This window comes from Sturnus vulgaris, chromosome 4 (assembly GCF_052056855.1).
Source record: "Sturnus vulgaris isolate bStuVul1 chromosome 4, bStuVul1.hap1, whole genome shotgun sequence".
Taxonomy (NCBI): domain Eukaryota; kingdom Metazoa; phylum Chordata; class Aves; order Passeriformes; family Sturnidae; genus Sturnus; species Sturnus vulgaris.
In genome coordinates, this window is record NC_142246.1 from 25198919 (window position 1) to 25221421 (window position 22503).

The 22503-nt window shown below is 39.9% G+C and overlaps 1 protein-coding gene across 5 annotated transcripts in view; it reads left to right on the forward strand.

Annotated features, from left to right (window-relative positions):
• Positions 1 to 22503, forward strand: part of GABRB1 (gamma-aminobutyric acid type A receptor subunit beta1) — a 121007-nt gene that overhangs the window by 92227 nt on the left and 6277 nt on the right. For 2 of the 5 annotated variants that reach the window (XM_014887976.2, XM_088163325.1), the window contains exons 5-7: positions 14821 to 14958; positions 15066 to 15218; positions 16491 to 16741. In XM_014887976.2, the coding sequence (XP_014743462.1) occupies positions 14821 to 14958; positions 15066 to 15218; positions 16491 to 16741 (542 nt within the window). Of the gene's footprint in view, positions 1 to 14820; positions 14959 to 15065; positions 15219 to 16490; positions 18886 to 18999; positions 19324 to 22503 lie in introns of those variants that run through there. The other 3 variants (XR_015803083.1, XR_015803084.1, XM_088163324.1) reach the window with 3 other exon arrangements.

Below are 22503 nucleotides of genomic sequence, written 5' to 3' on the forward strand. Positions count from 1 at the left end.
AATGTTAAATCTCCCAGCTGTTAGTTCTGCTGTATCAGGTAGCCTTTGGCAAGGGCCACAACTGCTATGGCAGTTCAGAACCCACTGCCTTGGCACAAGTCCATTGTTTCTGGCAGCAGCCACAACAGGCTCTGGACTGGCATGGCTGCAGACACACAGCTGATAAAGGAGCAAGCAGAAGGAGAAGGCAAACAACCAGGGACAGTAGCATCAAAATGCTACAATTTTATCACCCAGAGATTGCCTGCCAGAGACTTCTGACTGCGTAAAGCTGCCTCACTCTAGCATCCTTCTTTACAAGTGCTAACCTCACTGCACTACCTAGAGGGCAAGACGGAATACTGTTATTGTTTTAATACTCTTTATCCCTCTGTGGTTGCCAGTATCACAGTAACAGCAGAATCTTATGGACTAAGTTTGCATCTGGCTTTCACTCGTCAGAAAAAAGTGTGCTGACAGTATCACTCTTACAATAAATTAAATCCCCATTTGGGGTTTTACTTATAGCATCTCACAAACTTCAGTGAAATGTGTTTCACTGTCACAGGAGAGGGAGGGCCCAGCTGTGCTCCAGTTTGGCAAAGTCATTTATTTATTGGCAGGCTACTATGTGTTTTACAGGAAGTCTGAGCTGATTATCAAAACTCTCCTTTTGGACTCAGAAATCTGTGTCTCTATGACAACAGTTAATGCTGCAGCATCATTCTGGGATCAACACTGCAACATTGAACCGTGCATTAGCCTTGTCAGCAGTACCCTTAGAAACCACTTGAATGGGTGAACTGAACAGGCCCACAGAAACCTGAACAGAGATACTTGGGGAAAAGAGGAAGATTTATTCAGTTGGCTACAGTATAAAAACTGGCAATTCTGTTTTGATTCCACTGTTTGTATGGCTGTCCCGTCTTCATATAGAAATAGATCTAACACTAAATATATGTAATGCTTCTATGAAAGTGCAACCAACTTAGAATGATATTACAGTAAATCAATAAAATGTTCCACTTGAACCTCTACATAGTTTGTTGCCAGAAAAAAACAACTGACTTCATACCTAAACATTCATTATCACTTTTGTTGGCACAGAGCCATCTGGTGGAATGAGATTTCAACAGATTTATCACAGCCCTCTGCTTGAGACAAGATTGCATTGATCCAGGGTATGACTGCATTTGAACTACCAAGGATGTAAGAACCTACACCTCAAACAAATAGGGATTTTTTTTAGAGATGAAAAACCTGTCTTAAATCCAAGCTTTCCCATACAGCTTTTCCTTTTCCTGTCTGCAGGCACCAGATATTTAGTAATTTATTCATGCCTGGCAATAAAAATTCACTAATGAATGTTGCTGTTCTCGTACCTGAGGCAGCAAGAGCTTTGAGCTGGATCCACTTATATATTTTCCCTAAAGTATCCAAAACCACTAAAAGGTCATCTGGTCTCATCCTGTTTCTTACCAAGCATATCAAATTGGTTCCACAGAAAGCATAATTTCTCTTTTCTCAAAGGAGCTTGCTGCTCAGAGTATTCTAAAAGCCAGTTGCAAGGCCCCTTCCCAATTAAAAAAAAAGGTCTGGAAGGATAATGAACCCAATGCCTTTTTTAAGAGCTTATAATTCTGATTTTCCTAAAGAGGGCATCCCCCCTGTACCAGTTGCTTAGGTTTTGCCATATCTATAGATGAAGAGCTTCTCTCACTCACCGTCCTGCCAGACTGCCCCTGCCCTCTCATGAGACCTGTCAGCCATAAACCTGTTCTCTGGAATATGTTGCTTCCCATGGGTCTTGTGAACCTTGGATAAAAAATCCCCCTCATTTTCTCCACTTCAACTTGTCTCTGGTTGTTACAGCATAGCACTGGGAATAAAAACTCCCTTCTACTTCTGGCCAATTCCTTTAAGTTCTAAAAGACATACTCAGCTTTAAATTTCTTCCAAACATGGTGGACTAAGAAGAGAGAGATTCCAAAATTTAGATCATTCAAAGAGTGCATCTTTCTGAGATGCGATGCAATGCAAACTATCTGAATAAAAGTCCTGCCTGCCCATCTTCACTTAATGTGCCAGCTAAAAGTGATGGGATGTTCACCAGTGTGCAGGTGGGTCTCCATCCATGCATGCAGTACTCCCATTGCTGCCTTTGCTATGACATGCACAAATCACCTTATTTCACAAAAACTCTGCCCCTGGATCAAATGCCATATTCAAGCTCCCACAAAGCCTAACAAAATAAAAAGAAACAGCAGGACACAGAAAAGCACACTTTATCACAGCATACTCATAAAACAAGCAAGACAGTACCATACAAAACACCCCAGCAAGAGCAGGAATGGAGATCAGCACAAAAGGCTGCCAAAGTAATCCCATATACTGCCCACTGGGATAGCAGAGTGACTACTCTCTGGGCAACGCATTTTGCAATTTGAAACTCACTTTATAATTTCTTAAGGCATTCAGATAATAGACCCTAGGTTACTCCAAATACCCTATGCAGAATACACACACTGAGCCTGTATCACTGCAAATACGCTCTCATAAGAATTGCCTATGGAGACTCTGCACACACTTAACAATCTGTGGATCCACGTTAACTTCTGACATGCCATCCTTCTGAGCTGCAGAGAACACGCAGGCAGCAAGACAAGAGAGGTTTTAAAGTTACAGCATGAGCATCCACAGCAGCTGATTTAAACATCACAGGAACAGAAAGACTAGCACAGAGCTGTGAAGCTGAGCAAGTTGTTTTTTAGATACTTTGAGAGGCAGATTCACGAATAGCTTGTGGATATTGAAACTGAAAAATTAGCCAGGAAGGACTGCATGTTTCCTTTTTTTTTTTCCCACATCAAAAGCTAAAATATATTTTTGGCTCAGTTTATGTCATTCCTTACCACTCATCTTTTAAGTCAGCCACTGAGCTAAAATAATTCATTCTTCACAGCACACTAGTGTTAAGCCACAGTGACTGCTCTGTTTCCACACTTGGAAAGATTTCTTTCCCCAGAGGACTATAAATCAGTTATGTTACTTTCACAATGTATTTCTACACTGCACACAAATTTACAAGTTACTCAGATTCAGATAGTTTAGTCTATATGACTTGCCCATTTTATTTTCGAAAATATGGATGCATAGATTTTAATAGAAAACGTTTGACATTCAGCAATTCCAGAACATGAACATATGAAATTAGCAAACTTGGTGTGTCTTAAGCCCTTTTCTTATTACACACAGAGGAATGCAGAGTTGTTTTCACCAACTGTTCTTCTTGTTTCGTGTCATCTCAGTAATCTCAGAGGTAGCAATATGTGACCCAGGGTGTCCCCTGGTGATCACAGAGGACAGGAAAGATGGAGTTGAGTCACTCCCCATCAAGTCTCCATCTTTAGCCTCTGAGACCTCTCAAGCCAGGGGAACAGCAAAAAGAAAAGCTTAGCTTGCTTTAAAAAAAATTAAGGATTCTTTTAGAGGAGGTGCTGACTTCTCCAGAAGCAGCTCTGCTCCTAGATGAGTCTGTATTTCTGCAGTCAGAGCTGAAGAAAACATAATCTCTGCACCTGGTAATATAACAATCTCGGAAGAGCTGGTATACTGTGCTTTGAGACAATACAGTTGAATTGTAGAATGTTACAGACATAAGGTGTGAATTTCTGTATGAAAGCAAAAAAACCCAGAACAAACTGGAAGATTCTGGTACTCACGTACTCAGTTTGTGAAAATAAAGCCTTTCCCCCAAGGCATCTGTATTAACAGATATTATAAATCTTGTGAAATTATCTACTCAGTGCCTATCCCTTCTCTGTCTTGATCTATATATATGGCTTCTTGACACTGCAGTAATACAAATAACAAAACACAATGCCTCAAATCTCAATGTGGGAAGATGGCTTATCTGACCTGGGACAATATTAATATGAAGTAGTTTTAAGTGAGCAGTATACTCAAATGCAAGTCCTCTAGCCCCCCAGGAAACTTCTCTGCAGAACAGAGAACTGAATTGAGCCCTTCAGATAAAACTCTTAATGCTTCCTCCATTAGCTTTATGCTACCACTTCTAACAGCTTTATTTATTAATTCACCTTCCTCATAAACTTATAGCAACAAGCATTAAGTGCCAGTGTAGATTGTACAAAGAGGCATGGGTTATTATGGAGAAGCCACAGTTTGTGGAAATCTTCAAGAAGAAAACATTGAGCATTTCAGTTCTGTTTGAAGAAATCATTCATACTGACACAGTTTTTCATTTAATTTATAATTTCTGGTGATTGGCAGCCCTCAATTCATCAGGATTCCATGGAAACAGCAGCACCAAGTTTCCCAGACTTCTAGGTCAGATCTCCCTAGCCATGAAGGAAACATCTGTGCAGAGAGGTGCACATTCGTGTCCCTCAGTCTTTCAAATACGTGTTACCATTGGAGTGCAAGCCTAGTTTTTAAAAGAGACAACTGTCCATCAGCACATAGATGGAAACAGAATTAGACAATGACTTATTTCACATGAGGCATTGGACCCCAGGATCAGGGCTACATGGCCATAGTGCTGATGTCCAGGGAAAGACTGCATGGTAACTCTAATTACAGATCTGAGCTGTAATCTGTCTGATTGAAGCAGCACCTAAAGGTTACTAGATTGCTACCCAGTACTGCTATCTCTTCCTGCAACTTCCTGGTGACGTGCAATATTGGCTAATACTCTCAGTGCCTTAGCTCAGAATATGTGGCCAATCTTCTGAGTAATCTATTTCCATTCTTATTCATTATATTCCGTAAGGGTCTATAGGCACAATTACAGGCTAGTTAAGGAATGGATTGGGAGCAGCCCTTAGGAGAAGGACTCGGGGGCTTTGGTAGATGGAAAGCTCAACATGACCTGGCAATGTGCACTCCCAGCCCAACGACTTCCTGGGCTGCACCAAAAGCTGCAGGTCAAGCGATGTGGTTATGTCCCTCTAGTCTGCTCTTGTGAGACCCCATCTATAGTGCTGAGTCCAGCCCTGGGCTCCTCAGCATACAAAAGACATGGGCCTGCTGGAGAGAGTTCAGAGGAGGGCACCAAGAGGGACAGAGCACCTTTCCTATGAAGACAGACTGAGAGAGTTGGAGGTGTTCAGCCTGAAGACAAGGACCAGGAAGACCTTAGAGCACTGTCCAGTACCTAAAGGGGACCTGCAAAAGAGCTGGAGAGGGACTTTTTATAAGGGCATGTAATGCTAAGACAAGGGGTAATGTCTTCAAATTGTAAGGCTTAGATTAGATATTAGGAACAAATTCTGTACTGTGAGAGTGGTGAGGCACTGTGACAGGTGAGAAGCTGTGGATGCCCCATCCCTGGAGATGTCCAAGGCTGGGCTGGATGGAGCTTTGAGCAACCTGGTCTAGCTAAAAGTGTCCCTGCCCATGACAAGAGGGTTGGAACTTTAATTTCCTTTCAACTCAAACCTTTCTGTGCTTCTATGATTCTGTGATTCTGTGATCACTAAATTACCAATGGAGAGTTCTTCGTGAAGAAAAAAAAACCTCTTATTTAAACTTTTATCATTTCTAATCCAAACCAGACAGACCATGACTGCCTTATTTGTATTCAAATTTAGGGTCAAAGCAACAGAACCTGTAATTCAAATATTTTACACACTTACTGTGGCCAGGAATATATATCAACAAGATTAGGCAGACAGGAAACCATTCAGCATCTTTTGATGATAAGACCTTGGATCTTCTCCCTCCATGGAGCACCTGCTCCTCCATTACACCTTACATTAGTTCACTAATGAATGTGTGCTGCATGCCTGCCTCCCTCCACACGAAGCTGCAGCTGTTAAGCAGAAATCGTACATTAACCACCCAAAAAGCCTGTTCCTTGACTTTAGCCTATGCATTTAGCCACAGAAAATCCCCTACTCATTCTTTAGTGCTTAAGTAAAAAAGGCAATCATAGCAGTACCTCAGGCAGTACCTTGATGTCCAAGGAGGCATTCATCTCCTTGGTGCAGGACTGCACTCCTCTCTGAACTCAGCCTGGTTTTGCCCAAGGGAACATGGTATTTTTCAGGCATGAAATTTTTCTCAGCACAGTATATGAGTTCAGTAATATGTAATTATTTTGGCAAAATATGCACACAGAAAATGTGGAGTGCATGTACAATACATGTGCATTGCCAAATTCCTCTCAATTATTCTGAATTTTGTCTGAATGGAAATTTTAGTGCAGCTAAATGTAACTTTAAATCTTTCTACAGTTGTTCATTAATTGAAAATTCAGCTACTTACAAAGTCAGGATAGTGAGCGAGACCATGCTGGCAGCTAAATACCGAATAGCCACTCACTCACTTCCCTCTTCCCCCAGGGGGGAGGAGAATCAGAAAAGAAAGGGCAGACTACCATGAAAACTTCATTCTCACTATTTATATAAAAAGCCCAAGTACAGTGGACTTGTACTTGATTCCACATTTACCTCTCTGAAGAACTTTATGCACCTACATTAAATAATTAAAATTTTGAAAGGGTTTTCACTGTCTCAGGTGGGAACACAATATTGTGCAGAAATATGTGTACTTGTGTAAGACAGGCTGGCATAAGTAAGAAACATACAATGTCCTGATTCATCTCCAGTCTGAGTCCTGTGGAAAGCAGAGACCCTACTGCCTTAAAGAAGAGCAGGTTTTGGCCTGACACACTGGAGCACCAGCCAGATGGACCTGGATTTCAAATGCCTTTTTCACCAAGTACAACAGCTGTATCTAAAGCTGGGCAAGTCTGCCTGGCAACAAAATGAGAGCACTTAGAAGTAGATCTTAATTAGTCAGATGAAATAAGTGCTCAAGGGCAAGATGTGTTTACAATATGAGCAGACAAAACTGTGTACCATGCAATATTGACTGAACTAAATTAATTGAATGCTAAGCATCTGAACCTCTGTTGCTAATGTTTACATAATGTCCTTATAAATAGTGTTGCTCCCTTTTTTAACTTGTAAAGCAACTCAAGTCAGGAAAAAGGCTTCTAGGATTATGGCTCAGACTGTGAGAGTCATCTATTGTACAGCAGCTCAAATGAGAAAAAAAGAGGAAGGAAGAAACTGGTGGGGTCAAAAAAAGATTTGCATTGGACTTACAAATTCTACATAAAATGTGCTCCTGACAGCACTGCAAGCAAGTTACCTTAGTCAGGTTTGTGTGAAGGTGTGGAAGTCCTTTGAGTTAGCAAACAAGGTGAACAATTGCACGAGGCTTTCAGGAGAGGGCAGGTCTCTCTCAACATGTCAAGATCTTTCATCTTGAGTCTAACACTCCCAGTCTGTGCTTCCAGGACTAGAGAAGAAACAATGTGTGGTCTGCATTTTGCTGCTCCTGAAAATGGATTATTTTCTTCCTCCTCATCAAACCAGCGGGGAATAAATGTTAGAAGAAAAGAAGAAAGAGGGAGAATAAAAGCAAGCAAACCTCTCCAGAAAAGGTCAGGAGTTTTGGTTCACCTTTCTGCCAGTTGAGATACAGCTGGTAACCAGTAGAGTGTCCATTCAAAAGAAGAATAAGAAAGGGAGAAACAGAAAGATCAAAACAGATTCAGGGAAAAGGCATCTCAGAATGAAAGGAAGAGAAGATGTCTGGGATTTCTGACACTTGCTATTGGAAAGAAACAAATCCTCTCTTTCCAGCTCCAAGCTCGCAAGGACAGTCTGGTACCACAGCAAGTGAAATGGCATGTGAGGCAAGGAAACTGTCTGGGTTAACCTCCTCATGCACAGCTACTGCCCTCGTCACTGTTAGCTAGTCTTTAGATAAGAACACGACAGTGTGACTTCAAAACTTTGGTGGTTTCAACCCCACAGGAGAAGATCCAAGCAAACAAGTGAGAAATGTGGGAACGATTAAACAAAATGTTCCTCAGCATATTTAACGACCGAAGTAATTAAAGTGCCATCTTAAAACTTCATGCTTCAGAGCCACTCAAACTAACTTACAAGATGAGAAACTTGCTAAAAGTCTGTAGAAACTGATGTATGATGTGTGTATCAGGGATGATACAACTGCTGACATCAGTTGTGCACCTTGTACATATTCCATGTACAATTACACAAGTGTCTGGGCGGCACAAGAGGACACCAGCCATGAACACATACTGCTCATCTGCTTTCTAAAAAAAGAATTAAAAAAACCCAATTTTTAGACAATAGGTCGTCAAAATTATTCAAGTCCAAATTTGAATCACTGGCACTGTTCAGTAAACATTTGCATATAAGGAACTTCAGAGTTTTCAATGACATCATAGCCTCTAAGCTACTATGAGCAGGCTTCTTTTACTACACAAAATGTGTGGGCATAAACAAGACTTTTTAATCACAGTTGGGTTTACAGGAATTACACAGAGATGTGTAGGGTCAGAGGCTCTTAACATCAGGCTAAAAGTCATCACTCCAGTGTTGAAAGGAAAGTGTTGTAAAGATGAAGGAAATGAGATGGGTAAATCAGGCTGCACTGGAATATATCAGACCCTTTATTGTTGTACTGTCTTAGATCAAATGTCTGTCTTGCCCATTATCTTGTCTCTGAGAATGACCAGCAGAACATATCAGTGAAGCCAGAACAGAGCCTAGGACACACTGGTGCTGGTATTTTCTCAGTAAACACCTCCAGTAAGTGTTCTGCACTTCGCTACATCCAGTCAGAAATAGTACCATATTTAACAGCCTGGATAGATTTTTATTCTGTGATTCTATGGCAGCTTTTGAACAAGCATAAACTCTAGTCACTCGTGTCAATGAGCAATTTCTGCAGTTTATCTGTATGCTGAATTTCCCTTTATTTCTTTCAAACTAGCTACTAGACATATGATTTGTTGCTTTCTTGGTCTGAAAGTCTGATGGTCTGCAAATAATCATGTGCTCTTCAAGCTCACCATGCTAACTTAGGATCTTACAGTCTTTTTTTTTGTCAGCCACCTTACCTCCATGCTAAAGAACCGTGACTCAGATAGGTCCTTTCTTCACTGGAATCAAGTGTGTCCTTCATTCTAGCCAACTTAGGATTGCTATTTTGGGCAAAAAAGGTAGCTGCATGAAATAGCACAACGTGCATTGGAATGTATATGGAAATGCAAACAAAGAATTTTGCATTTGCTTCCCTTTCCTAATAATTCCTCATTTTGTTTTTTTTAATAGCTAATGAGAATTAAATTCTTACTAGTGAACAGGACACAGAAATACCAGCATGCCTTACAGGAGGTACTCTTGCACATGAAAGCCATACTAGCTAAAACATATTGATGTGTGTTTCTGATTGTTCATTGCATTATTTTTATTTTAGCCTTTAAGTTCATTTGCCATCACTGTCATAATCCAGTAGAAAGAGCCAAATTAACTGGTAAGGCATTTTTAATACAAGTTTGACTACTTATTCAGAATCCTTCATTTCCCTCTGATGAGACACAGTGATACAGAGAAGCCCTGCTGTGTTAGCCATTAAACAGATATTAAGCAAAACCAAACAATTTCTCTCCCACAGGACTTTCAGGTTTGTATCAAGTCTCACTGGCAAAAAATTATAACAAGCAAGGCAAGGTTATAATTCACTCTTTGAACTAGATTAGGATCTTTCAAGAGTGACTTTATGCTGTAAAACCGTTTATTTTCCTCTTCTAAAGGATAGGAAGTTATGTTTCCAACTGGGATGGAACAGATTGCCCCATACATAAAATATATTTTTATTTGAGAAACTTTCTTAAATAATTGGCAATGTTTAGTCTAACCAAGTTTTCATTTGGGCCAGTGTTGCTAAGGCTAACTCATATCCCCAGGGAAAATAAAAAAATATTTCTCAGTGGAAAAAAAAAAGTACCTTACAGATGCAAATACACACTGGAACACAGGTCGCAGGAAGCCATTTCAAGCAATTCTATCACCTTAATGTTAACTAGTTGCACTGATTTCCAAAGCCCATCTTCAGATGTGTGGTGCCCCATTCACCTGTCAGGTTTAAGTTTAAATAGTACAGTACATTTAGCACTGTATGGACTGCCTTGGTGGCGTGTGGAAGAAATGCATTATCTTCCTGTTTGAACACAATCATAGGAAGAATAACAAGAAAAATATAATACATTTAGCAACAAAGACTAAGTTGTTGTGAAAGGCAAAATCCAAGAGGAATGGAAGAGAGTTGAGGTCCCACGGTGAACTAATTTGTGCAGACGGATTTAATGTAGTCTTTTGAAGAGCCCTATTAAGATCCGAAGGAAGAGACCCAGCTCTGGGTGTTTCAGAGCTACCTGCCCCAGAAAATCAGAAGGGAAAAGAGATTTTGTTTGGACATCTCTGTTGAATTGCTGATGATAGTGGAACCATGATTTGTATTAGTGAATGTAACACACATCCTCATTTATCCCAGAGATATTTGAGAAGTGCTGCAGTGTAAAATAGAACAGCCTGGTGACATCCTGTACACTGTTAAACTTGGCTATGTCACAATGTCAGCAACATTTCTAAAATATTTTCTTCTGTGAACAGGGAGATTTATGTATAACCTATTTCTTGCCATGTGTGTATATAGTTACTTTTTAGATCTGTGGTACTTCTCTTCTGACCAAGCATTCTCACTTGAACTCTCAGTTACTGAGAGAAAAAAAACAAAACAAAACAAAGAAAAAACAAAAACAAACAAAAAAATAACTTGGCAATTAAGTAATATATTTTCATTTCTAGACAGTATTTTCTAGGAAGTAAGTTTTATATCTCGAGCTGGGCAATTCAATGTGTTTTTTAGTGGTTTTGAAGGTGGAAAATAATCTAGCAAGCAAAAAAAAAGTCTTAAGTAGAAAAATTTTTTCAGGGAGTATTATTAATTATACAACAAATAAATAAATAAATAAAAGTTTATCAGTCACTTATTATTTAGGTCAACAAAACCAGACTGAGAATTCCTGGGAAAACTGCTTGATTAACCGAGCTAGACTGTTAGGGATGCTAGCCCAGCAAAGAGGCCATGCTCGCTCCAGAAGTTGGGAGCAAACGCATTCGGCTCCCTGCGCATCCCCCGCTCATCCCCCGCTCATCCCCCGCTCACCTCCCGCTCATCCCCCGCGCATCCCCCGCGCCTGCCCCGCCCCGGTTCCCCGCCCGCGGCGCTCCCGGCCCAAGGCGGAGCGCGGGTGCCCCCGCGCGGTCCCGGGGCGCGCTGCCCGCCCGTTCCCGTTCTCCCTTTCTCCCTTTCTCCCGTTCGCGTCGCGCTCACCCTGCGGCAGCTCCTGTCAGCATCACTGAAACACTGCAGGCCCGCGATATCTGACCTCTGTGAAATTCGTGTTCAGACATCACGGCCCAGCTGCGAGGGCTGCTCTCTCTGACACAAAAGCAGAGGGTATGCATTTAAATTGGTGACATGGGTACGTACTCAGAGGGAAAAGGATTACATGGGAAAAGAGCTGCCATGGGAATACCTGGGCAGTACAGATAAGTTCAGTGAACAAACCAGCATTAACATTGGCCACCGCAATGGCAAAACTCACTTTTCCTATCACTGAAATGGCTTTTCTTCCTTTGTAAGTGCTAAGGCATTTGCTGCACCAAATAAGGGGTTTCCATTGCCCACTAGCCAGTTGTCAATACTGCTCCACGCTTGAAGGTTTCTTCATTTACATCACCACAGCTCCTCGCTCAAAGCCACTGTCCATTTAAAAATGGAGGAGCAATCTGTCTCCTGCTCACTGCTCAGAGCTGAGATCAATTCCTGGCTTTAACCTGCAGCCAACTGTCTTCCTCTTAAGTTTGCTAGAAGAAAAGCAATGTCGACACCTGTGAAACATGAGGGTCTCCAATGCCTGCACCTGTGAGCCACTGTCAGCCATGAGAAGCAATGCCTCCCACACACCTGGAACAATGCAAAGCACATAAGGAAACACAGCAACAATTCTATCGCATCAGGGAATGGACTGCCCAGGGAGAATATACACCTTGTTAGTGTCTAGAAGAGATATTACAATGACTGCCAGGGAAATAATGAATGTACTGAAGCTCACTGTACCTAAAACCACAGGATGATATTTTTGCTCTACTACTTTTCTAGAAAGGGAGCTAAAAAATGAGAATGTTCCTGAGTGAAAAATATCACTATCCCTTTCTCATAATTCCATCAGCTTTAGGGAAGCTTTAATTCAAGAAATAAATTGGTATATTTAGAAAAAGTAGTAGCTCACATTAGACCCACTTTTTGTTGTATTTGGAAGTCTCTTTTAAGTTTGTAGAGATTAAAAACATGGCCTGTCAGCAGTGACACCTTGTCACCAGCTGATTCATGCAAGGTTCTTGCTTTTGGTCAGCTGACTTTATAACCTACTAGTTCTACTTTTTATTTAGTAGCCAAAGTCATAGAAAGTAAGACTAGGGAAACCACATTTCCCTACATTACAAAACTCACATAATTTCCTTTTGCAAAGATCCAACATGACTACACAGTGTATCAATGACATGGTGCAATCTTTTTGTAGGAGGTTGTGCCTGTTTTCTTTTTGAAATCTGCCTTCTAATATCCCAGGTGTTTATTTGGCACCATTGTGGGTTTTAACAATTAAATCACTAATAATTCACATTCAGAGAAGGGAATTTCAGCCACAATAAGGTGCCAAACGATTACCTCTTTTTTCAAAACATCAGAGAAACTGCAGAGAGGCTGACTGTGCCTGCCTTAAGAGGCTGCAAGTAAAGTCAGGAGCTCCTGAGGTCTGGAGGTAGCTCCACTCTCTGCCCTGGGTCCCAGCCTGCACTGTCCAAGGAAGCTGCACAATCAGAGCAAAACTGGAGGGCAGAATGTGAAAAGGGCAACGGGTGATGACAGCACAGAACAGAAGAATCATTTTCATGGTTTTCTTCCAAACCCCGAGGCAGAGTTCAGGATTCTCACATCTAAACCTTCAGCAGTGACTTTGCAGCAAGTAGCTGCTCAACATCTAGGTAGTGATGCCCTTTTGGTTTTTTATTCTGTCCCCTAAGGACAAAAGATGAGTATTACCTCATGTAGAGGATATCTGTGTGGTATGAAGTCTACACATAATCAATACCCTTTCAGTATGAGATGACAATTCCAATGCCATCTGTTTTGCACCACCATTCCTGAGAAGAGAAACCTTCAAGAGAAAGTTTTTATAGAATAGATTTGCAAGAAGATGAAGTTAACACTTCCCTGCCAACCTCAGTCATGGTCTTTTAAACCGTTGTAGAAGCCTTCATTCACTTTCAATCATTCTGTATCACACTTTACATGTAGCTCATGTCATCCCTGGGGTTTGTGTGCAAAGCCTTGAAAGCAGCTACTGAAGTCTCACTACCAAGCAACCTTGACCTTTTGCATTGAAAAGTCTTGAAATCCAGCCATGCAGAGCTCTTTGTCACAGCTCTAGGATAGTTCATTTGGAAAAAAAGCAATAAATTAATACTGTAAGTAATGGGAAACCCAGTTTTAAGCTTGCAGCAGCAATCCATACTACATAGGTTAGTGTGGTTTTCAGAGCAATTAGGATAGTTAGAACACCATGGCACTGAGCAGTTCAGAAATAAAATATGCAAACATTTAACCTTGTTCAGCCTGTCATTGTGTGTTTGCACCAAAAGATAGCTGTTCAATAGCTGCAGACTTTCCATGCAAGCTCTGGAGCCTGGCAGCAAGTTGTAAGAGATTCTGTGACAGTCACCAGGGAAACCATGGATCTGTTCTGCATGTGGTCAGGCTTCCAGGGATGAGGCTATTACTGGGCACCATCATAGGAAAAGACACCTCAAGACTAGTTTCCTTAGCTTGATATTGCATTACTAGTGCATATGAAAGGATAGGTTCCTAACTCTGTGGAGGCTTCTAAAGCTACAGTTGGTTCAACTGGCAAAAGTACTGTCAAGTTTTCTAAAGCTTTGAGTTCAAACACATGTTTTATTTGATCTGTATTACATGATTTAAACCTGATTAAATCTAACACCTGAAGGAAAAATTTAAAAATAGATGAGATGTTCTCTCCTCTGGTAGATATCTGGGGAAAGTAGAAAAATGCAATAAAGTAGAACCAGTTTAAATATTAGTTCAAAAATTATGTCAATTGGGAAATTTTTTTGAAACTCAGTCACTTCTGAGTTCAATCAAAATATTTCTGAAAATGGTAACTATAATGTTAACATTTCCAGTGATATAATGGCAAATTAATTTTTGATTACATTATAAATAATCAACATCACTGTTAAAAGGAATGAGAAGAAAGGTGCTAGTTTTGGAGTAAAAAATAGTTCTGTGATAACAGAAGATCAAAGATGGTATGGTCTAATTAAAATATAAAATGCTTCATGAATATCAAAGGGTTACCTATAGCTCTGACAGACATTGTCAGGTGATACTACAGGCACCTTAATTCTTCTAGAATCATCTTTGTCTCCACTGGCTCCCAACTCTATATTATGTCACATAATGCATAGGAAATTAAAATTAAAATCTGGGAACTGATCCCGGTTTTACTGTCAGAGCTCCTCCAAAGAGAGATTAAAAGTTTTGTTGATGATGTATCTGTCTGTTGGCAAACTGAGCAACTCAAGCCTGACTAAAAAGTCGTTGCATTAGAGCCAGCTGGAAAACAAATTTTAATCATGAATTCTGTCCTTGTTTTCTGTATTCTTCTCTTCTACATCTAGAAGCTTCCTCGGGGCATAGAGAAGGAATTCTGTGTAACAGGAATGTCACACAACAGAAGACTGAATTCCTGATTAACAGCAGCTCCTTTCACTTGAACTGTAACTATTTAAGCAAAGTAATAAAACAAAAAGAAAAGTCAATAATCAAACTGTGCCTCTGTTTCAGATGGATACACTACTGATGATATTGAATTTTACTGGAACGGAGGAGAGTCAGCAGTAACAGGAGTTAATAACATCGAGCTCCCACAATTTTCTATTGTGGATTACAAGATGGTATCAAAGAGAGTGGAATTTACAACAGGTAAGCACTGACAAGTTAAAAGCAATTGTCCCATCCTCCTCCAACCCAGAAATATTAGTGCCTACCTTTTGTGAGGCATTAGTCATTATATGACTTCTTTCTTTCAGGAGCATATCCTCGATTATCACTTAGCTTCAGGCTTAAAAGAAATATTGGATACTTTATTTTGCAAACCTATATGCCTTCCACGCTGATCACAATTCTGTCATGGGTGTCGTTTTGGATCAATTACGATGCCTCTGCAGCCAGAGTTGCTCTAGGTAACTTCTCAAAATGACTGAACTGCATGGACACTTGCTGCCTTTGAAAACAGTGACACCAAATCCATACTGCTGGTTGTAGCATCATTAATTGTGATCTTACTCAAGCAGCACAGGGCCTTGGTTGTAAGGAAGGCAGGCAAGGGTGACCTTCCCTACTTCTGAAAGTTCTTGCTCCACACTTAGGTTGGGATTCTGACTGACTTCCAGTTGTCATAATGGTCTTTGGATCAGGCCAAAGTATCTCGCTTCCAAAATGGAGTGTAAAAGTCTAATTCAGGTGTCTAAGGGAATCTACACTGTGCTGCATGAACAATCCCTGTTGATATTAAAAGTTTCTCTGAGGTTAGATTTGTGACTGGAATGAATACACAAGATCCTACTGACATCAGTGGATATATACCAGCTTACACCAAATAAGTCTGTTTTTCCTAGAGTTGATTCTTTCCCATGCTATGTTCCTTCCTGCAACTTTCTATAAGAATGAAGATCTTCAGCTGTCTGTGCTTTAAGGCATATGTTTTTCAACTCTATTGCCAAAAAGCCATTCTGTCCCATCTCCCTGAAAATTATACTTGTTAGACCTGTGACTAGAGCTTTTATCTACATGCATTAATGACCTGTGATTAAAACAGACTACAAAGTAATTTCAGCCAGCTAAAAGAAAAAAATTGATACGAGAAAAAAAAAATCATTCAGTGGTGGATAGCACAATGAGATGGAAATGCTTTACTTGCAAGCACCTAGTTAACAGGAGAAGTTGTTTTGGTACAAGCATATATATCACTTTCTCTTCATCAAAGACCATCACTTTATCAAAAGGCTTCCATTTCTCCTTTCAATCTTCCATTTTAAATCATAAGCTAGATACTTATTGCAGATTCCCACAGCAATGCAAGTCACCTATGGGGTCAAACAGAGCTACTGCTGTAAATGAACTAAGAAGCATTTTCTCATATAGAAAGAACAGCAATCAACTCTTTGCTATCCAGGTCAGCTAACAGTTATGGCAAGAATTTAGGCAAGGAGTTCCAACATAGCCTGGGCTATTGGAGGTTATTTCATTCACCCTCCACTGCATGAAAAGGCAAGGAAGGTGCTCTCAGCAGACTTGCAAGGATATGTTCCTTTCCACTTCTGCAAAACATTCCTTTGGCTGCTAAGAACCAGATCATCACCATCTGCATGAGAAGTGCAATGCTGTGATTATGTCTTTTGTGCTCAAATCTCCTCTTTGTCTTACTAGTCAATTATTATTTCTTCCTTTTGCAGGAATCACAACTGTACTGACCATGACCACCATCAGCACCCACCTCAGGGAAACCTTGCCAAAGATTCCTTATGTCAAGGCAATAGATATTTACCTGATGGGATGCTTTGTGTTTGTGTTCCTGGCCTTGCTGGAATATGCCTTTGTAAACTACATATTCTTTGGGAAAGGACCTCAACGTCAAAAAAAGACAGCAGGCAGGGCTGGACATGCTACAGGCGAGAAAAGCATACTGGAAACAAATAGAGTCCAGGTAAAATGTTCAAGCTATCTTTTCAAACATTATTTTTATTGCGAAAATGTTCATTTATATGATAATAGAGATAAATACAGGTGGAACACGTGCAAAAGCATTTAAGATTGCCTAGAGAAAACATTGTACTTTAAGAAGATTGCAGCAACGTATGGTCTGTTCCATCTTCAATTGAAAATAGAGTAAGAAAATACAGAAAATTAAAATTATTATTCAGGATACATTTCTTTCTTCTTTGTATTTCTTGCAGAAAAAAATACAAGGGGTACAAGGAAGTTAAATATTTATCACTTCAACTGTATTTTTTTTTTTTTTTGCTTTAGAAGGTGGTATAGAAAAAATGTTTATAATAAAGTTCCTCTTTACATACAGAAACTTCACTACAAATGAAAAGCATAGACAAGCTCTATTGCTTCAGTGAGCCCTGAATGAAGCCTGTAGCACTGAACTTCAAGGAACACAAGGATGCTGCTGCCAGATTCTAAAAGCTTTCATAGATGTCAGGATTTTTCCCTCAGCTAAATTCAGGCACACCACAACTCTCCCCTCTTTAAAAATCAAGCTAGAAAACTTTCAGGAAGTAATACTATGTACATATTTTTAATGAGGATGAGTTTGATTTTGCAATAAATCACTGAGCACTTGCAAACATCTGTAAACCTATTTCACTTTTTCCCAGTTTTTCAGAAAGAAAGCCTTTGAAGCCTCAGTTGTACTTGGCCCAGTCTGACTCGGAGGAAAATATATATCCTAATGAGCCAAAATTTTTCTTTCTTCATTCCTGTGCTTTGCTTACAATATATTACATCCAAGTATTAATGAGATCTTGCCCAGGCTGTCCTATAAACTTATTTACTGTTGTGGCCTGGGGTGATAACATTGGACAAAACTGTATTTGAGCCCTCTGTTCAGTTTGAAGAATGACACCAACACATAAAACTCTGAGAACTAAGACTTCATCTTGATAGATGGCTACAGTGTCACATACACATCAGGAAGTGCATTTCAGAAACTCTGTGATATCTTATTAATTCTAGAGCTGTGTGTTTGGTGTCCCAGCACTACAGCTCCACATCATTAACAACACCATCATTCCCTCAGTCTCAGTGAACTCAGGAACCCATTAAAAGTTCTGACTTATACTTGCCTTCTGTCCCATTGGGTGGGAGATGCTTTATTACAGTGAGGGCACAAATTCAGTTCAGGCAATCAGGAGTCTCCAAGACTCCACAAAGTGCTGTCTTCCACAGAGCAGAGGAGATAAGCCACCCTGACATGAATTGTTGTGCACAGACACTGTCGATCCATTTCTATGGAAAATAAGGAAGGGGAAAAAAACAACATAACCCACAAACTCTGACTAGCTACCTCAACAGCTCCTGAGATGACCCAGCCTAGGTGAGAAGCAGCACAGCAAGGATTCATGATGAAGAGGAAATCAAGACTTCTTCAGAGGTCAGCCTTGGCTACCTGCACCCCAGTGCACTGAACTGAGTAAAGGATAAGAGTGCAGGTAAGTTCTCCTCCTGCATATTTGGAGAGTTTGTTTAACAAATAAAATGCCATAACTCATAACCAAAAGCTTTTGTCTAAATGTTATGCAGCAAAGATTACACTGAGATTGGTACTCAGAATGGGATGAAAGGATTTTAAAGCCCCACATTGCATACACTAATTTTCTGATAGAAAAACGAAGTCATACATGCTTGGTACCAGGATTTCTAAGTGCTCACACTTCAGAGGAGCAATCTCATCCTGAGACTGAGAGTGCTTTAGATGAACAGACTGCTTTCTGCCTGTACAGTGCAGGTTTGTGATCTTAAATATATATATATGCACACATATACATAAACACACACATGTGAGTGGATATCAGTGAATTTTGTGTTCCACACGCTGATGTGAGACATTGTGAACATTAATTTTACTCAGCATCAAAATGCTGATTTCCAACAGTTGTATTTCTCTCTTTGGCAGGAAGAGTGCACATGACCAGAGCAGTGGGACACAGCGAGGTTATGTGACCTCCAGTGAAACAGCTCCCTGCCCCCTCCATCATATTTTGAGATTTTTCACTGATATTACAATGCCTGCACCAGAGCAGGGGAAAGGTTTTTCTGAGCATAAAAGAAATACAGTTGTAAGTATGTATGGCTATAGGACATTTTTTCCCCTCTTACTCTTGTCCCACACCACTTATCCATATAGGGACCTGTAACTATTAGAATGTGTAACAGTGCTTCATCTCTTTGTGCCAGGTGAAGATATCAATCATTCCCATCTGACATACAACTCCAAAGACTAAAAGAGTTCAAATTTCTTCACCAGATTACACAAGCTTTAGATGTGTGAGCAACACTCAGCAAACTGACCACGATATTAGCAGTATAGAGAAGACCACATGAAAAATGAAACAGAACTGCTGTTTCATAGGTGGCTGTTCCATGCTCTACAGACTGAAGAAGATGGAAATAAAGTCTCTCCAACTTCACAATTTATGCCATTTTTGTTTTTAATATACAAAAAAGTATTAATTTGTAGTAGACAATCTTTCTGTTTCTCTGAATAAAGCATAAATACTATTTATATCTCCTTGTTCATTTGTCAAAGCTAGATGTCACTGACATCACCATAATTATGGATAAATAGGAAAAATCACCCAGCAAGAAAATATTTAGATAGTCCATGCAGGCAACTGCTTCTCTTTCCCCAAAAAATTACAACATAAATAATAATTACACAGAATATATCCCTTAAGTATGAGAAAAGGGAAGGATGCTATCATAATGTGAGTGGGAAAGGGGCCACCCCATCAAAAGGTTCATAAATGACAACACAAGACAATGATAGATTGTCTCCCCAGCTCTGCACAGCATCACACTTTTCTTTCAAATGTCCTGTGAAACATTAAATGCTTGGGATAGAAAGCCGGAGACCAGCCACAGGCTCAAGGAAAACTTAAAATTTTCGAATGCAGCGGCTATTGGAAGGAGAAAAGGAAGGGAAGCACATAACCACACAAATATCTTAACCTTCAAGTAAATCTCCTTGTGAATTAGTATAGCCCTGCTGAGCATAAGGTGTTCCTTTGCAGATCAGATCATGGTAACACTACAGCATTTGTTCCAATAAGACAACCGATGTGAGTTACATGGCCCTGAGTCTTTCATCTTAAGAGGAAAAAATAATGAGTTTGTATTGAGATAAAACAGATGTTCTTACCTTTTATCTCCCAACAGTTAAGGTTAAAAAGAAAAAGAAAAAAAAAGGTTAAAATTAATTCCAGACAGCACTAAGCATTTGAGACACATTCTCTGTCAAGGAATGCTAACATGCACTTTCCCTAGAGCTGTCTGATTATTTTTTATGTAGTCAATACAGGCCTGTGACTTTGAGTTGCTTTCTTTTTATTACTTAACTATGTTAGACTTACAATATCATTTGATGATCCTAAGCAGGGAACTAATTTTCTAAGTGTCAAGTGAAAAAAGGATGTTTCATCCCCCTTGGTGTGGGGACATTCATTCAACACTTAGTGTTTGATTTGTCTGTCCCAGGAAAGCTGAGACCAGTCTGTCAGGATCCTGTTAGAGGGACCCTTCACTGAGCTGCCCTGCTGGATCACAGGGTGGTTTGACTGACTTAGTCAGGGACAGCCCAAGGGAGACCCCTTGGCAGGTCTTTATGACCCCTTAGTGGGTCCTCCTCTTTATTTGAGTATGTTACCCACTGCCAGCACCTGGGAAGGACTCACTCTAACAGCTTATGGAATATCACTATTTATTAATAAAGAATTGTGACAGGTTAAGATTCAAGGATTGCTAGTGATAGTATCTGACTGCAAAAACATATTAAAGCAATACACAGACAAACTCTAATCCCCAGTGAAAGTATTCAGCCCACACACAGTGATTCTTACCCAACAGGCATCCCTATGGGGTAGAAGACAGGTTCAGCCCATCAAACAATGCCAGTAGTTAAAATGGAGTCTTCTGTAACTTTTCCCCATTGTCAACTTATTTGTATCCTGTTTCTTTACATTTTAGGTGGAACTTGAGTGACTAGTCATATACACCTTTGTTACTGATTGGTGTAAAATTCTCTCGCTTCACTTTTAGAGTCAAAAAAATACAGAGCACAATGTACAGTGAGGGGTGGTCATACCTTGGATGGAGGTGTGAGTGAGTTGTTACAATTAAATTATAATCAAGTTCATCTAAGGAGAACGATTTCAGCACGGTTGCTGGCTCAGCAGCAGGAAATCAGCTGCACAAGTTTTAATACTTTGCAGTGAACTTCAAAATATACTGAAAGGGTTTTTAATGATGTGGGAAATTGCACAGAGCATTTGACCAGGTACATAAGAACATCTTTTATACTTCCATGAGCTAATTTAGTCAAGATCAGTATAAGGCTCTTTGCTCTGAATTGCAAAGACTGCAATTCAAAGACCAACTTGCTTCATGACATACAAATCATCCTGCCTAAAAGGGCTTAAATTAAATTCATTTTAAAAATAACAAGTTCATTCAGAACGCTTAGAGCAGGAATTCAGACACTGCTTGGTTCATAATAAATTGTCAGGATATATTAGTTTAAGAAAGATCCCTGTGAATCACTTCAGAGTGTAGGCAGCTACGAGTTTTCTTCCCAAAAGTCATAATAAGTGCTTAATAATGCTTACATTATTGTTACTATTATTATAAAACTGAAGTCAATTAACTTACACATTAGATTATGTAATCAAAGACAGCTCAAAGAGCTATTTAATAAAACTGGGAAGAAAAACCTGACCTATCAAAACTTCTTAGAATTAAAAAAAAATCTTTTTACACAGAGACAGCTCTGAGATCACTGAGGTTTTTCCACAGTAAAAATGTCAGCTCTTCAGAGTAAATTAATAGTTCCATAGTTATGGCAGTCCTCTGGAGAGTAGGAGATCCTAGCTTAAATCTTCCTTCTTCTTAAATTTGAAGAACTTACCTAAGAAGTATGAACTGGGTAGCTCATATCTCAAGCAAATATTTGAAACACCATGCTGATTTGTGACAAGCTGGCCTTTCTAAACCCAGAACATGTGAGCTTTTCCCACCAAAACAGTGGTGGGAACTAGAGTGCTACCACTGAATGCTCATTTCAGCACATACAGAATCAATTTCTAAACCAGACCAGTGCATTTTCTATCTGTGATGACTTAAAAGACTTCTAACCCACAGTTCTCTTGTGTGACTTTGGTACAAATAGTCCCTTCCCTGCTTTGCTATCAGTTAGTAAGTTCTGAGTCTGGCACAGAGCAAACATGCCATCAGTAATGACGTAAAGATTTCTCCTGGTGATGGGAAGGAACATCTTCCCCACTGCCATGTGGAACTGAAACTTTCTTTGGTCCCATCTTTCCTTTGCAGCAACCCACAAAGACTGGGCTTCCCTGTGTGTTTTGTTTGGAATTTTTTCTTGCACATACTTCAAATCTGCTGTAGGTCATTTCCCATCTCTGCTATGCCTTACTGAAAATGTAAAGCTCAGAATGTAAACAAAGCACTGTATATCAATGGTGCTTCACAGGACTAGAATTTGTCTATAATTAATACCTTATTCCCTGATATAAAGGCATCCATGGACATGATCTAGTTTGTTATAAATTTGGGATAGATCCAATACCACAGTTTAACAAAAACAACATTAATATTCAAGCCTCAAGGTGAAGACTTTGAAGTTTCATTTAGGAGGCCTGTGTTCAGATGTATATTTCCCTCATAAGA